Consider the following 17699-nt stretch of genomic DNA (forward strand, 5'->3'; position numbering starts at 1 on the left):
AATCTTGTGTAAAATTTCTCAGAAATTACTGTGTTTGTGACTGTAAAATTTTTTCAGAACCCAGAGTTTGTAGTTTATCTGGTGTTGAAATTTAAATGCCTTGGGTAGGTACTCTTAAAAAAATCTTATTGTACCTATATCTGTTAATAGTCTTTGAGTTCCCTCTGTTAAAATATGTTTTTTTTTCTATAATATTTTTAATATAGGAAATAAAGTCTTTGCTGTCACTTTTTGGAGGTCAGTTCATCAGTAGTCAGGAAACTTATGGAAAGGTAAGTTGAATTTATATTTTTCATTAGATCATGTGCATTATGTTTACAAATAAAACCTTGAGTTTGAAGAGAAGAACTACAAATCTTAAATTTATATTTGTACAGTTATTTGTTTCTTTCTAGGGGCAATTAATAAAAGATATTTTTGGGAAAAAGTTGTGGTTTTGGAAAGTCATTTAAATTTATTTCCAGTATTCATTTAGTTTACTCGTTTTGAATTTTTAATTCAACACTTAAACCATAATTGGTATCTGTCCCTTAATTGAAAAAAAGGGCTGTTTCCCCTTGATGAGGTATGATTAGCATTAGAATTCAGAATTTAGTGGAATTTCAGACTTATAGTGGGAATTATTTAAACATTTAAAATTGTGTATTATAAGATTATAAATTTATGAGCTTTGTATTTTGTTTTTGATAGTTTATCTGTGTATTAGAGAAGCTTGGAAAATAGAAAAAGAAAAAATCATAATTCTTCCTTTACATGACTTACAATCTGAGGGTACTACCTGCAATTTTTTTTCATATACTTTTTTTCCTTTAGTTCTAATACTACTTATGAACTTTTGTAGTCTCTTTTTCACTTGATAGTATTAATATAGGCACATGTTGCTACATAACCTTCATCACTAACAGGATTGTGTAATACTTTCTATTGATTAGCTCTACCATTATTTATCTAATGATTTCATTCAGATTGCTTTTAAATTTTTCTAATAAAAATAATACTGAGATAGCCATCTTTTTTGTTTGGATTATTTTGAATTTTTCTGTAGAATAGTATAAACATTGGAAGAAGAAAGACTGGGTGTGACAGGGAGGATTTCTTTCAGAAGATGAGACAACTTAGTTGAAAGTCCGCTAAGGTTGGACTCCTGGTTGACTTTAAGTACTGTGGGAGGAGGAAGGGGGTAGAGTATAGACATAATTGGGTGAGGATGGCAAACTGAGGTCAGGGTTCTGCTTTTTCCATATTCTGGCAAGGGGTTGTCTGGGTGGGGATGAAAAGTGCCTGTAATCAGGGTGCCCGGGTGGCTCAGTCGATTAAGTGACCAACTCTTGATTTCAGCTTAGGTCATAATCTCAGGGTCTGTGCTCAGCGTGGAGCTTGCATAAGTGTCTGTCCCCCCACCCACTCCCTACACCCACGTGTGTGCACATGTACGCATGAGTACTCTCTCTGTAAAAATAAAATACAAAACCTTTTTTTTTTTTAAAAAAAAAGTGCCTGTAATCTTGATGGTTGAGACAGAGGATTGGTAATCACCCTTGATGCACCTGAAACTTTTTTCCTTAGGTAATGATAATTTAATAATATATCCTATGATTTTCAATCATAGATACTTCAATCATAGATACTTCAAAGAGTTCCTTTTCTACCCCTTCAGGTGGCCACAACTACTTAAAAAAGAGGGATCATTCAAAGTAATAGAGTACTTAGAAGTTAAAAATAAAATAGCTGTATTATAAGGAATAATGAACAATAATAGAAAAATCTGAGATTATACTTTGGTTAATTATTGATTAATTAAATTTTTGTTATAAATTAAAAAAACAAATCAAATGAACTTTGATTATTTTGGTCAAAATACATAAGCGAGTAAATAGAAAATTGATCTGCAGTTTAATCTTATATTTGCTGATATTTGCATTTATGGTCATTTATAAAAGTTTTTCTGATGTTGTACTATATTATCCTAGCAGGTTACCCATTAAAATAATTTACATTTTTACTACTGGAGCAATTTTTATTTTGGTTAGAGTCAGATCAGGTGTTTTTACAGAAAAGTAGCAACTAGGAATCTCTCCTTACTGACTCCTTGACTCCTTGGCACACAAGGCCATGAAAGCAATTACAAGTAAGTTGTATGTTGTTATTTTTTTTTCAGTCTCCATTTTGGATTCTTAGCATTCCCTCTGAAGATATTGCCAGAAACTTAATGAAACGGACAGTGTGTGCCAAGTAAGAGAGACTTAAAGTGTTTTCCTACAGATTGTACACATTACTTCTACTTCTCTGTGCCTTTTGCTATGTTGATAGAGGATAGAAGGGGTTGTTGTGGGGAGCTCCCTTTAGCTTGCAGATACCCGAATTTGCCACTGGGTGGTGGTGGAAGAATAGGGAGTTCTCTGCTGAAACGGGGAGGGAATTTTCCTGGTGAAATGCATCAACACTTGTTTTGGGTAATGTTAAAAAACTTCTATATTAGGCAGGAATATGATACAAGATGTAAATGCTTCATTTACATAGGATAAATGCCACATTTAGTTATAACCAAAGTACTGAAAATCGAACAATGTTTTTCTTAGAGATGGCTTTTAGTTGGGTGAGCAGATTGAAGTGTGAAATGACAAAAAGTAGGGACTGCCATGAAGTACGTTTTGCTGTTTTATTTGTTAGCGGAATCCCAACTAGCATATCTTGTGTAGATTACTATAATGATGTTGCTCATAGTGTGTCCTACCTGTTTTTTAGATACTATCTTTGGTGTCTGATCTTTTTTCCTTTTTTACCTTCCTTGTTTCTTTCCTTCATTCTTCCTTCTTTCCTTCCTTCATCTTTTAAATTGAAACTTGCTAATGAGTCTTATTTATTCAGTAAAAATGACTAGCAAACAGAAACAACTAAAAACCCACATATTTTGAATAATTATTACTTTTGGTTAGCATATTAAAATTTATAGCTCTAAGAGTTTGATTTTAGCAGATAAGGCTTATTATAAAAATAGCTTTTTGGTTTAAAATAGCTACTTGAGCTCATATCTTCTGCATTTCCTTAATGGTGCAACTAATAACTATGTAATGATTGTATATTATTATATAATAGTTTCCTTGATTACTTTTTATTATCTGTATATTTTGAATAGCTTAGGTTGGGTATACCCTCAGTGATAGGTAAGTAAGGGTTGTATTACTGTAGACATCTTCTGTCTATAAACTTAATAGAAAGCAAAGGAGGAGTTCCTTTTCAAATGATAAAATTCACAATCCTAATTGTAGCATTAATTGTTCTGGAAGTATGGGATGCCTGGATGGCTCAGCGGTTGAGCGTCTGCCTTCGGCTCAGGGTGTGATCCTGGAGACCTGGGATCAAGTCCCATGTTAGGCTCCCTGCATGGAGCCTGCTTCTCCTTCTGCCTGTGTCTCTGCTTCTCCCTCTGTGTCTCTCGTGAATAAATAAATAAAATCTTTTTAAAAAAATTGTTCTGGAAATAAAAGACTATTATAAGCATGAATTGAAAATTATTATTTTTTAATCTATTTATTCATGAGAGAGAGAGAGAGAGAGAGGCAGAGACACAGGCAGAGGGAGAAGCAGGCTCCATGCAGGGAGCCCGACGTGGGACTTGATCCCGGGTCTCCAGGATCAGGCCCTAGACTGAAGGCAGCACTAAACCACTGGGCCACCAGGGCTGCCCATGAATTGAAAATTAAATTCAAAAAAATTTTTTGTGATACCCTAGGGATTAATAGTTAATTTTGTTTTGTTGATTTATTTTTAACATGGAATATTTTCAGGATGCCACAAATAGAATGAAAAATGTAATAGACACCTAGGTATCTACCTTATTAGATCTCAACATTTTGAAATATTTGATACAGCTTCCTAAAAAAAAAAAAAAGAAAAAAAAAAGTGGTTTACAAAAACCATTGACTCTGTGCACCTTTCCCAATTCCATTCCCCTCCTTCCCTCAAAGGATAGTTTCCTAAGGAATTTTTGTCAGAAAGATTTCGTTACTACTTCCATAATCATTAAAATATATTAGTTAATATCCATGCTTCTTTGTATAGCACCTGTGAGAAATGTTGCAGCTTATATAAGCTTTACAATCTCTAAATTATGGATTAAAATAGTTCAGTCACATATATATGAAAACTGTTTACTCTGAAAATCTAAATCATAGAAGGTATTATACATTAGTGTTCGATTATAGCTGAAGCTTTTCATGTTATATACCTAATCTTTATTATGACCATTTAAAATAGAAATTTATGAATATATAAGTTCTTTCTGAAAAAGAAGACATGGAATCATAGTTCATTGATTCTAGGTTATCATTACAAGCACTAGTTCCTACATCATTAGGGTTAATTATGATCTGTGAAATTCGGTTTTACCCTGAATGGCCTGGTCTGGGATTGTTTTTTTTTTTTTTTTTTTTTTTTTTTTTTAAATTTTTGAGAAGCAGCGTATTATAGTGCATGTAGTCATGTGTGGAGTCTGGAGTCTGATGGATTGGAATCCTAGCTTTATTAATTGCTATATGACCTGAAATAGTCATTTTAATCTCTTTGTGCCTCAGTTTCCTCTTTGGTTCAGTGGGTGAAGATACTGGCAGCTACCGCGTAGGGCTCCTATGAGGAACAAGTGAGTCCATATTAAATGGCCTTAGAACAGTCCCTTGTACTTTGAGTTTGAGTTACATTCCGTGTTAGCTTTTATTATTTTTTACCATTTTTGTTTTTCAAGGTTTTCCCTTTTCAGAGGTTGAGTCACCTCTGCTTTCCCTCAGTTGATGCTTCCAGGCATCCTCTCCCTGAAGTTTCACGAAGGCAATGAACTTTGTTTTGTTGTGTCCTAGTGCCTAGAACAATTCCTGGTATATAGTGATCCTTAATAAGTATTTGTTGAATAAATGAATTGATCAAGCTTATTATTTTTAAACATTAAGAAAAAGTCCTGAATACATGGAATTTGGGGACATCTATTTTGAATAATTGTGTTTGCTGCTTTTTACTTTTTGTATGTTTCTATAGGTGAGGTCACCCCTTTAGTGATGCCTAAGTAAAAGTAGAATTATTGTAGAGGTCCTTTTTCTATAAATTTAGTAGAGAGGAAAGAAGAGTTTGTTTTCAAAGGATAATATTCTCAATCCTAATGGCAGCATTATTTACATTTATAAAGTAGTTTGAATTAGGTCCACAAAACTATGCTACTATCTAGATTTGAGGTCCATTACAATGAATTCTTATTTATAATATTTGTAATGAAATTTTTTCTCGTGACTGTTTAAGTGTTCCTTGAAATTGGTGGAAGCTTGAGGATTTTTTTATAGTAAGAATTCTCTTTTTGTAATAGTTAGAAAAATAAAAGTTACTAAATGTTAATAAGTAATTGCTGAATATTGTAACATTTTTAACTGCTCATTTTTGTTTTGTGGAGAAGACATTGGGAAAAATTGGATTTGCTGCAGCTTTTCACCTGTTTTAGTGAAATAAATGATGTTCCTGCATCATTTGTATTCTAGTATAAAAATATAATGAAAACTTGGAAAAATCTTGAGTTAAATTTCCTTTCTTTGTAAAGTTAAACTTCTTTGTGTGGTTTGGACTTATGTTTATTTTTAGGACACATTTCTCATTTATAGCTTAGAAAATGCAATAATTGTATTAAGGGAACAAACATAAAAAAGTAGGGAAGTAATTGTTAAATATTATTGTTAAACTGATTTTTTGTTACTGAGGTTAGTACTAATCATTTATTTCCTAGGTCCATATTTGAATTATGGGGTCATGGAAAATCTCCAGAGGAGCTATATAGTTCTCTTAAAAACTACCCTGTGGAGAAGATGGTGCGTAGTGAAATGTATTTTTATATAGGTATATCTACAGATACTGTAGAATTACTAAGCTTAAAAGAATTCATTTGCTTTTATTTTAGGTTCCATTTCTACATTCAGATTCTACATATAAAATAAAGATTCACACATTTAATAAAACATTGACACAAGAAGAAAAAGTCAAACGAATAGATGTAAGTGAATTTAGCAAAAATGAAAAAAAAACCTGTGAGAGTAATGTGGTCTGATTGCTGTTGATACGTAATAATTTCTCAGTTCTGGATAAGTGCTTATTTTGTAGCATATTGTGTGTTAAATAATTTTCATGTTTTGTCTTAATTTAATGCTGATACCAAACTTACAAGATAGGTATTATTATATAAGCACTGTTTTTCCTTTAAAATTCTCATGGGACATGAGAATCACTCTTTTTTTTCAGGCTCTTGAGTTTCTGCCATTTGAAGGGAAAGTGAATTTAAAGAAGCCACAGCATATATTCTCTGTACTGGAGGATTATGGTTTGGACCCAAACTGCATCCCTGAGAACCCACATAATATTTATTTTGGTAGATGGGTAAGCAAGTATTCTTTTTACCTGTTTCAGATTGTTTCTTTAAAAGCTTAATAGTAGGCCTTTGTGTAGTACTTTATAGGTAAAATTTTAAAGCAATTGAAGACTCAGAACTACTGTATGACTTAAAATCAGTGGAAAATATGTGGTTATATGTTGTGTTTTGTTTATTTTTCTGGAGATTCCTGAGAAGCGCAAGAGGCTTTTTAGATATAGGGCCTAGGTAAGGGGTAATACACCAGGAAAAAATAACATAAGACTTGCCAGAAAGTCTGGATTGATTTTTAAGCAGAGAAAAGGCAGGGTGCACTCTGGTAGTAAGGGATCTTATTTGTGGGGTTTTCGAATCTAAGTTCACATTCTGAAAAGAAATAAAATTACTGCAAAGCAGTCCTGCTCACTTCCCTAGGGTAATGGAAGCTGGGGCTTATGTTACAGAATATTGTTTTTAGGAGAAAAAAAGAGGTGGATAAAGTTTACTTACCACCAACCCCTGGAATTATTGCATTCAAGTTCAATTCAAATTTAGTTTGAAATTGAATTTGTTACAGTAAATTGCAACACACTAAAAAAAATACAAGGTATTTGTCCATAATTACCACAATCACATTTTTTAAAGGAACAAGTGTAGAGCAATGGTAAGTGGAAAGGAGTTTTTATCATTGAGATACTGTGGTTTTATTGTGAATGGTTATCTTAAATCTGTTTTATGTTGTTAAACTAATTTGAAGAATCTCTGATCTAGATTGCAGATGGACAGAGAGAGCTTATTGAGTCATACAGTGTCAAAAAGAGACACTTTATTGGAAATACAAGCATGGATGCTGGTTTATCATTTATCATGGCCAACCATGGAAAAGTGAAGGAAAATGATATTGTCTTTGATCCATTTGTTGGAACAGGTATTTTTATTTAACCGTCAAACTAGTGCATACATGTTGCTTGTTTATGTTAGTCAAGGTTATAGTAATGTTTTTGCTAAAAGATTAGTAAATTTGGACAGAATAATCTTAATTATCATGTGATAGTGGCTAAGAGACAACCACATATTTGTCTATGATAATAACCCAGTATGCAACATTTTTGCCACTTCAAGGATGGTATGATTTTAATTTTGTGGGCTGCTTCTCCAAGTAAACCACTAGGTGGAGGGGCATACCATGCATCGCAATACTGTGCACTGCGGAAATGTTGTAAAGCTGTACAGTTTATTTAAATAGGAGAACTTTTGGGTGGAAAAAGACTTGAGTAACAAGATTAAAAAATATATGTTCATCATTTAACATTGATAAGCATATACTTACATGGAAAAAAATGGTAATGTGTCTTATATTTGATTTGGATTATAGAGCTTTCTAAGTGTGAAAATAAGGAAAGTGCCTTAATTATCAACAGCTAGAGCCTGGCTGCTGAGGCTGTGGTCTGGCCTCTGTACACACTTGATTGGATGGCCTTGTAATTGACTTTGTGTAAGAAGTCCTAAAATTCCAAGTTTGCCTCCTCTGATTCCATGAATACTACATTTTCCCACTTTACCCCATTTTTGCTGGATCTTACTCATACCTAGGGAGCACTCATATTTATGTTTGTCTGGCTAGATTCATTGTGATTCAGATTGTGACAGAACAAATTATGTTTGTGGTTGGCGTTTCTCCCTGTAGCCGTCTTTCCCCATCAGAAACTTGGGAAGCAGTGTTGATGCAATAGCAGAAACATTGTTGAATTAAAAAGTAAAAAACTTCCTGAGGAGATTATGGCACAAGAGAGAGGTTATGTGACTTGGCCGAAGTTAGTGTGTAAATTTCATGAGATTGAAACTCCCGCAGTCTAACTCCAGAGCTCATGCTCTTAACTACTATCTTAGGGCTGCCTCTTTCTGCATTAAGGTCTGTTGGCCAGCTGTTATATCATAAACTAACTTGAGGAATGTGACCACATGTGATTAGGAAGAAAAGTATCAAAGTTAAGAGGTTTTAACCATTGGAATGATTTTCTGTGTTTGTTGTTGAATTAATCTGCTAGTGAGTTTTTCTTCTCCCACTCCCCCAGCATCTCTGTATATCCCACACCCAACATATAGCCTCTTTGTTTCTTTGCTTTCCTCATTATCCTATGCACCTCTCCCAACATTTTAAACTTTTATTGGAAGTAATGCCAAACTTATAGTAAAGATACAAGAATAAGAACAGAGAACACTTGCATATACTTGACCCAGATTAAACTGTTAACATTTGATCTCATTTGCCTTATCGTTTGTTTTCTCTTTCTGTTTATTTACATAATTTTGTTTTCTTTACCATTTGAAGTAAGTTGCATCCATCCTATCAATATATAGTAGTACTACCTCCACAGTTATCATTTGACACTCATTCTATTATAAGCAAGAGTCTTTTATTCTCTCCTATGTATTTATTAATATAAACATGTAGATTCCCCTCTTCCCCCTTAGTGTTCTATAATTCATTACTTTCCTTTATCATTTAATTGCTCAAATTGTCCCACATTTGCCAAGTGGAGCCCTTTTGTGTGGTTTCTGTCTTTGTGACGTTCCTGTCTTTTATTTTTGAGTACTTTCTTACTTTTTGGCTCATCTTTTACCTGCCCAAACCCTGGAATCAGTCATTTCTCCAGGAAACCATTGTTTCTTTTAGTGGAGAATGGTGTTAGAGACCAAGATCTGGATGCTAGGTATCTTCATTTCTCGACCCTTTCAGCAGACAGGCTAGAACATTTGTGTACAAATGTACACAATATACATATAAATGTGTATGCAAGTACACATGTCCCTATGTATGTACTGTGCGTGCACGTAGTTTTACACACACATATTGTAGAAATTGTGAATTTTCACATATACTACAAATTCTTATCTATCTTGGGACATTTCTTTCTTGCCTAACCCCATTCCATTTTTATATGTGCCTTCTTCCACAGTGAGAATCCTGTTTCCTCTCACCTTCCACACATTTATTCTTTTGCTCATTCCTCTAATACATATAAAATAGTTTCAGAATTGCTTTGCCTTTACCACTAAAAGCAAAGCAAAACAATACAAAAACCCTCTTGAAAGGATATGATTTTAGGCTATGTATTCAGTTCTCTGCCCCAGCTAACGAGCAGTAAAGTTAAATATCGTGCTTTCTTCTTTTTTCCCTTTATTTAAAAATCAGTTTGGAGTTCATTTTTTTCAATTTACCTTCAGTTTTAGATTTTTACTTCCTTCCATCCTTGTGGATTTATTTTTAAATATGTAGAAGATCAGTTTGCTTCCAAAAGTCAGCTATATGAAAGGTACACTGAGACAATTATCACTCTTTTCCATATCCCTTCCATCCTCCTCCCCCATCCCTTGTAGATAACCAACATCTTTTTCAGTTGATTCTTCTTATTTGTTGTTTGTAATGATAGGCAGATATGTACATTTTATTTCTACTTATTTCTTACATACACTACTTTGCTTTTCTCAATTATTTCCTGGAAATCACTTTCTGTTAATTCATAGGGATTATCTTCATTCTTTTTTTATGATTGTACTTCATGGATGTATATGCTATAATTTATTCAGTCTCCTATACTTGGACATAGGTTGTATCCTGTATTTTGGAGTTACAAATAACGACTGCAGTGAATAATCTTTTGTAGATATACTTGCATAATGTTGGAGATACAGCTCTAGGGTAAATTCTTAAAAGGAAGTTCTTTGGGTTGAAGAATATTATGTATATTGTTAAATCTTGCTTCACCAGAGGAATTCATTGTCAAGGTTGTGAAATGTTACCAGTCTCTTGGATGAAAATGTTACCTCAGTGTAGTGTTTTTTTTTTTTTTTATTGGTGTTCAATTTACTAACATACAGAATAACCCCCAGTGCCCGTCACCCATTCACTCCCACCCCCCGCCCTCCTCCCCTTCCAACACCCCTAGTTCGTTTCCCAGAGTTAGCAGTCTTTACGTTCTGTCTCCCTTTCTGATATTTCCCACACATTTCTTCCCCCTTCCCTTATATTCCCTTACATTATTATTTATATTCCCCAAAGGAATGAGAACATATAATGTTTGTCCTTCTCCGACTGGCTTACTTCACTCAGCATAATACCCTCCAGTTCCATCCACGTTGAAGCAAATGGTGGGTATTTGTCATTTCTAATAGCTGAGTAATATTCCATTGTATACATAAACCACATCTTCTTTATCCATTCATCTTTCGTTGGACACCGAGGCTCCTTCCACAGTTTGGCTATCGTGGCCATTGCTGCTATAAACATCGGGGTGCAGGTGTCCCGGCGTTTCACTGCATCTGTATCTTTGGGGTAAATCCCCAGCAGTGCAATTGCTGGGTCGTAGGGCAGGTATATTTTTAACTGTTTGAGGAACCTCCACACAGTTTTCCAGAGTGGTTGCACCAGTTCACATTCCCACCAACAGTGTATGAGGGTTCCCTTTTCTCCACATCCTCTCCAACATTTGTTGTTTCCTGCCTTGTTAATTTTCCCCATTCTCACTGGTGTGAGGTGGTATCTCATTGTGGTTTTGATTTGTATTTCCCTGATGGCAAGTGATGCAGAGCATTTTCTCATGTGCATGTTGGCCATGTCTAGGTCTTCCTCTGTGAGATTTCTGTTCATGTCTTTTGTCCATTTCATGATTGGATCATTTGTTTCTTTGCTGTTGAGTTTAATAAGTTCTTTATAGATCTTGGAAACTAGCCCTTTATCTGATATGTCATTTGCAAATATCTTCTCCCATTCTGTAGGTTGTCTTTGAGTTTTGTTGACTGTATCCTTTGCTGTGCAAAAGCTTCTTATCTTGATTAAGTCCCAATAGTTCATTTTTGCTTTTGTTTCTTTTGCCTTCGTGGATGTATCTTGCAAGAAGTTACTATGGCCGAGTTCAAAAAGGGTGTTGCCTGTGTTCTTCTCTAGGATTTTGATGGAATCTTGTCTCACATTTAGATCTTTCATCCATTTTGAGTTTATCTTTGTGTATGGTGAAAGAGAGTGGTCTAGTTTCATTCTTCTGCATGTGGATGTCTCAGTGTAGTGTTATTTTGTATTTCTCTTATTATGAGTGAAGTCAATAAATTTTTATATTTTAAGGGCCATTTTTATAACTTTGAATTATTTTTCTTGTCTTTTGCTGATTTTTATGTGGACATTTCTTTATTTTTGAAAGTACTTCATATATTAGGGACATAGCTCTCTCCTGTTTTCTTTAAGTATATAAGATGTATACATACATATATTACATGCATGGAGGTGTGTGTATATATATCCACAAAATAAAATATTTTCTCCCATTTTTTTTTTTGCCATTTGTTTTTTTGCCATGTTTTTTGACTTTGCAAGTAATTCTTTTTGTCATGCAAAAGATTTCCCTATATCTAAGTTATAGACATACCTTGCTATATTTTTCTTCTAGTACTTTTATAGTTTTAGTTTAGTTTCCTTTAGATCTCTGGTCTGTTTGGAGTTTTTCTTGTATGCTATGGGGAATGGATCTGTAATTTCTCTTTTTCCAAATGCTAATAAGCCTTTTATGAATCCTTAGTTTGTTCTTGGACTTTAAAAACTTTTTCTAAAAAAACAAAAACAAAACTTTTTCTGTGAAGTAAGAATTCTTTGAATACATACATGTACATAATGTTTAATATGTATACATACATGTAGAAAAGACTGTAAGGTCTAAAAATGGAGTTCCTAGTATAGGTAAAATTTCTTTCCCTTTGTGTATGAGGTTAGATATATTATGAAATGTTAACTACGGTCAAAATATTGATTACCTTCAGTATGTGGGGCAAGGAGACCTGCTCCTAATTTGCTTTAGAGAAGCTCCTTAGATTGGGTAGTAGGTCTTGGTCATGTGACTGTTTACATAGGGCAATTAATTGAAATTACAAAGAGGAAGATGTTTGCAAAGATCCTGCTAAAATATATTTTTGTAATTTCTGTTTGTAGTTTAAGCATAGCTTTAGAATTTTAGTTTTTGGGCTTTTGTTTTGAAATTGGTGATGTAATTGTGAATAGATACAATTCTTAAGTATAGTTTGTCTTTTTTCTTGGGCCTTTTGTCTCACTGATGGGTAGTACCTTCTGAAGGATTGGAGAAATAGTAACCCTGTGTCCTCCTCCATGGCCATAGTTTTTCACAAAGTATTTGATGCCATTTTTTCCTTGTTTCCTTTTCTAGTATTTTAAAACAAAGTCAAATGTATCCAATTCTTTTCCATTTTAAAAGCAGGAAATTAAAATATATGAGCTTTCCAAATGCTTTATCCACTGACTTCTCATTATTTGTGATTTTCTCAAGGTTAGAAGATAGAGTAGAAAGTTTCTGGGAAGCTGAAAGGAGAGATATTATCTTTTCCTGCCTAAATGCCTTTCCTTTTTCCTTAGACAGTCTGCTATTGTTGTCTAGAATGACATTATGAGCTGTAGAAATTTACTTTCCTTTCCATTTTAGTGACTATGTTGATTTCATTTTAAGAAGATTTTTAAAAAAGTTGTGTATCTCCATTTTAAGAGAGAAGATACCTATCATTGGGCCAGCTCTTAATAGTTAGGAAGTCCTGTTCTAGTGTGAGCATGGCTAAAGGACTGATGAGCATGGTATGTTGAATACCTATAATGGTACAGGCCTGCCTTGATGATATACAAGAGTTGTGAATTAGATATACAACTGTTATTAACTGAGTGTGCAGCATCACTTAATTTCATAACAAATTTTACTTTTGTTATCTAATTGGTAAGCTGAGTGTATATTTATTTCAATTGGTGCTGACCTCAAAGGAGACAAAATGGTATAGAGAAAAGAACAAATAGAGTGAGTTTTAAATCCTTAATCCATCTATTATTATGTTACTTTGGGCAACATTCTTAACTGGTCTGGGTCTCAGTTCCATCATTGATAAAATGGTGATAGTAATATATTGTGAGGATTAAGTGAGGTAAAATATATACATGAAATTCTTAGGAAGTTGCCTGACACATGGTAGACATTCAGTAGACTGTGTAATGGTTATCATTATTATTTTGTTAGGAACTTAGATGCCTTTTTGATGAAAGATGTTAGATATGGTCAATATTGAATGGTGATGATGAACAGTTTGGCCATGAACTCATTTTCTAGTCCCTTCTCTGGCTAATTTCCAAGATACTCATAATTTGCAACTGTTGGCAAGTTGTGACATCAGGCAAGGAAATTGAGGGTTAAAATTGTAAACATCTAATTCTTTATTTATAATGAAAATAATTGGTACAAGTGTCTGCCAGGTGCTCTAGGTAGCTGCAATATGATTTTATGGCAGGGCTTCATAGATACTCCTTTTCTCCTTGCCCTGTCTCAGGTGAGTGAGCTATTTTAGTGATTGAGAATATACCCAGGACAGTATTACACACTCCTTGGCACCAACTACCTTCAGATGATCCATAGTGTGAGGAAAGGAGTGTGGCTCCTTTTGAATTTTATCATTGCAGAATGATAGACACAGGTGCCAGGTGTTGGGAAACTGACTGTCCTGGTCCTGGGAAGAGACTGTGGGGAGAAAAAGAGACAATTAGGAGACCAGTAATTGGTCTCTGTAGTCTGTGTAATAATCTCTGCTTCATTCCCATTTTTGTCCACAATCTTTGTAGTCTCCTTTTCCTAAGTTTCCTAGTGTATCCAGTAAAATTCCTGTTTTCTAGTCATATCCTTTTGCTCAGGCTATTAGTGTAACTTGTTTGAGTTTGTTTTGAAAATGGATCTTGTAGGTATGTAGTATTCCATTTTTCCTCCTTTTCTCCTTTTCTTTCAGCAAAACCAAAGCCCAGTCTCTCATTTCTAAGTTTTTTGTAAGGCTTTTCTCTTAAATTTCTAATGTTGAGAATCACAAATTAGTTTCTATATTTAGGCAAATATTGTGCCTAATTGTGCCATATTGTGTCCTTTTGCCTATAAGATACTACCCTGACCTTAAAGTGGTTGCTATTTAACTAAAGAGAAATTAGAACACTGAGTTTGGGGTATTGGTACACTTGAGAGTATAATAGGAAATTGGGTGAGTCACATTACCTGGCCCCTCACCATTTCACCCCTCCTTGATCACCCCTTCTTCCACCAGAAAGCTTCAGGGAAACTCCAACTGAGGTATAACTAAATGCAAAAAAATACTTCAATTTATTTGAGAAAACAATTAGATGCTTAACAGGGATTACCCAGTGACCAGTACAGAGAAGCTAATTTATATACTGACTTTATTTAAAACTTTGAAAGCTTGAAGGGCACAAAGTAAACTCACAGATGCAGTCTAACAGATTATTCATCTCCTTTCAGCAGTGTGCTCTAAATTGGGTCTTCTCAAAACTCACTCTAACCAAATGGATAAGGTTCTGTTTAAGGAAGCACAGGAAAGCTTTTCTGTTCCCCTTGGCAACTAGTTCTTCTAGGTGAGTATCTGCCTTAATTGGCGGAATCGTAGTAATTCCTCGTAATTTGGGTGAAGTGATTTTGTGAGTATTCCAACTCATCACAACAGAATATCTTTTCCGAAATGTGGACGGTTCCATTTATAGAACAAGACTGATGAGGTTGACCTAGCTTACCTCTCACACAAATGCTTCTTGTAGTTAGTAGGAGGGAACCTAGGTTTTGGTTTCTGCTGTACTTGTTAGTCCTCCATCCTCTTCTTTAGGGACTCCAGTAGTAGTCATCAGTTACAGTATTTTTCACAAGCAAAGTCTATTTATTTAAGTGCATGTTCCCAGACTGTGTTTTTAAATGGCTATGGAAAGAACACCATTAATTTACAGACCTTGACCCTCTGGAGGCACTACCCATCTTAATTTTAGAGATTACCTTTGAAAAGGATATCAGGGAAAAAATATAGTTATTGTCCCTTATCTGAGTCTGTGCATAGTTTTAAGAGTATATTTCTGATGTCAGTTTGACTGACAGATCTTTCTACAGTAGAGCTGTTAGGACTAAGAGCATTTTAATTTGGATGATTAAAAAAAAAGTAAAGTTGAATTAAAAGCACAGTTATTAAAACATTTAACTTTGTGATTCTTTTTCCTTTGAACAGTTTGAAAATACTACCTTTTATTTTAAAGGGTTTCGTTAATTTTTAAATCTTTATTAGGATTTTTCTTCATATGTGAGCTGGGCACAGCCACCAAGTTACTTAGTCCAGTCAGATTGTGTTGGGACATTTGTTCTTACTTCAGTCACAGCACTAAGTAAACAGAAAAGTCATTGTATTAATTATTTTTGTGTATGCTTGCTTGGTAAAGTTATGCAGAAATTCATATTTATAGTTTAAAACAAAAGGCAATTGCTTCATTGGTTACAGGAATAACTATTTCATGTCCTAATAGTTTAATTTTTGTAGGGAGTCATGTCTTAACATATTTAATTATGCCCTCTTTAGTTATTTGAAACTCAGGCTTCAGTGGGAATTGAACCCAATTGTCAGAATTTACTTTTTGCCAACTCTGTGTAGTAGCCTTAAATGCTCATTTGTAAGTAAGGAGCAAGATGTTTGTATAGACCTCTCCAAATCCGATGAAAATGTCTAAATATAAATTATTTTGATCAAAAAAGGTTTGTTTTCCCTAAGTGGTATGTTTAAAATAATGATGCTAAGACATATGTTAATTCCCTATATTGTGACCAATGTAGTGAGCACAGCTTAGGGTTTTAAATCTGAAGCCTTATAAATATGGTCAGGACCAGTGTTCCTCTGTGGTATTCTTCCTACAGCTAGTTTGTAAGACTCTGGATTGGGTTAAGTGGGGGAATAAACAAGAATCTGGGACTTTCTGGTTAACAGACCATATTGTGTGATTTTCAGGTGGCCTTCTGATAGCATCTGCTCATTTTGGTGCATACGTATGTGGGACAGACATAGACTACAATACAGTTCATGGCTTAGGTGAGTAGAGGTTCTAGACTGTTATAGTCTTTGTTCTTGTACCAAATGTGCCTTTAAAATAAATAAATGGGTTTACATGGCGTTATGCATCTGTCTTTTATGTTAAGATATAGAGTTGTGATAATAATGTAGTTTTACTTATTTTTATAAACTGATATTTCGTTGGGTATCTGCTTTTTATGAAGCAATCCAGTATGTGCAAAGTGATCTCCTGGGGGAGCACAGGATGAATAAGAAAAAGCTCTCCCCACAGGCTTAGTTGAGAGAAATTTTTTTTTTTAAAAATTGGCAGACTCGAAGGTTGTGAACTTTAGGGCTGGGAAGGAAGTAGGAAAGAGACTAGTCATCTTCTAATCAGCATGTCTGTGTTAATAACATGTACAGTTTCTGTTTAAAGATTATCACCATTTTTTTTTCATAATCCAACGTTGCACGAATACTGGATTAATTTCTAGTCCTTGAGTACCATATCATTTTTAATTTCATAACCAACCAAAATATCTTTGAAGCCGTTAAGGTGATAGTAACTTAGAAAATTCTGCATTAGACTGAGGTTAACTCAAGACACATTTGCTTGCTTTTGAAGCCACTTTGGAAACTATTTTAAAATCTAGACACTTTGCTAATGATGTGTGATTTGATGGAATGGAATCAGACTAAAGAAAGTATTCCCATATACCTGAATGGCACTAAAAATGGCAAATTTCATCGATGATTCTGAAACTATTTGTGTTGGTATTCCATTGTTGTAACTAGAATCAGCCTTTCTTTCCCTCACACAGTTATTCTCAAGTTACTGTATTGGTGAGAATTTATTTTTTATTTTATTTTTTTTTCCTGAAACAATTTGACATACTGTGTTTGACCTCTCTTTTTTCTTCCTTGACTGTCAGGAATTTAGCAAGATTTATCATAAGAAGAATTGGTTATATTTTACCAAGTTTACCTAAGTGAGCTAACCAGAAAAAGATATTCTTGGCAACATGTTAGAGCAGACAAAGTGCTAAGAAGAATTATTCTGGTTTGCTTTTAGTAGAAGCAGTATGTTTACTTTAAGGAGATTGTCCTACGTAATTTACTAGAATTCTTATTTATGAAAGCTGTGTTATAACCTTTCAGTCTACTTGGATAGAATTCTGATTGAAGTAGAATTTTCTCAGAGCTTATCCAAGATGCTTTTAAATATGCCCTCTGTTTCATATGCTTGTAATCTCTTTCTATGCTCTCAAATATTCTCAAAAGTCTCCTATTTTAAAAGAACGAAACCTTTCCTGTCCGTCGTGTAGGGGGGCCCCTCTAGCTGCCACTTTGCTTTCTTCTTCCTCACTGTCCTCTGCCCATTATTTTCTAGCTTCCAGGCCCACAGAAACCTCTTACTAGGGCCACAGAT

The 17699-nt window shown here is 34.3% G+C and overlaps 1 protein-coding gene across 4 annotated transcripts in view; it reads left to right on the forward strand.

Annotated features, from left to right (window-relative positions):
• TRMT11 (tRNA methyltransferase 11 homolog) overlaps window positions 1-17699 on the forward strand; it is a 56043-nt gene that overhangs the window by 6480 nt on the left and 31864 nt on the right. For 3 of the 4 annotated variants that reach the window (XM_072833152.1, XM_072833171.1, XM_072833163.1), the window contains exons 2-8: window positions 207-272; window positions 2159-2232; window positions 5762-5843; window positions 5933-6025; window positions 6271-6405; window positions 7148-7304; window positions 16229-16309. In XM_072833152.1, the coding sequence (XP_072689253.1) occupies window positions 207-272; window positions 2159-2232; window positions 5762-5843; window positions 5933-6025; window positions 6271-6405; window positions 7148-7304; window positions 16229-16309 (688 nt within the window). Of the gene's footprint in view, window positions 1-206; window positions 273-2158; window positions 2233-4574; window positions 4640-5761; window positions 5844-5932; window positions 6026-6270; window positions 6406-7147; window positions 7305-16228; window positions 16310-17699 lie in introns of all 4 variants that reach the window. The other variant, XM_072833167.1, reaches the window with a different exon arrangement.

The sequence above is a fragment of the Canis lupus genome, chromosome 1 (genome assembly GCF_048164855.1).
Source record: "Canis lupus baileyi chromosome 1, mCanLup2.hap1, whole genome shotgun sequence".
Classification (NCBI taxonomy): domain Eukaryota; kingdom Metazoa; phylum Chordata; class Mammalia; order Carnivora; family Canidae; genus Canis; species Canis lupus.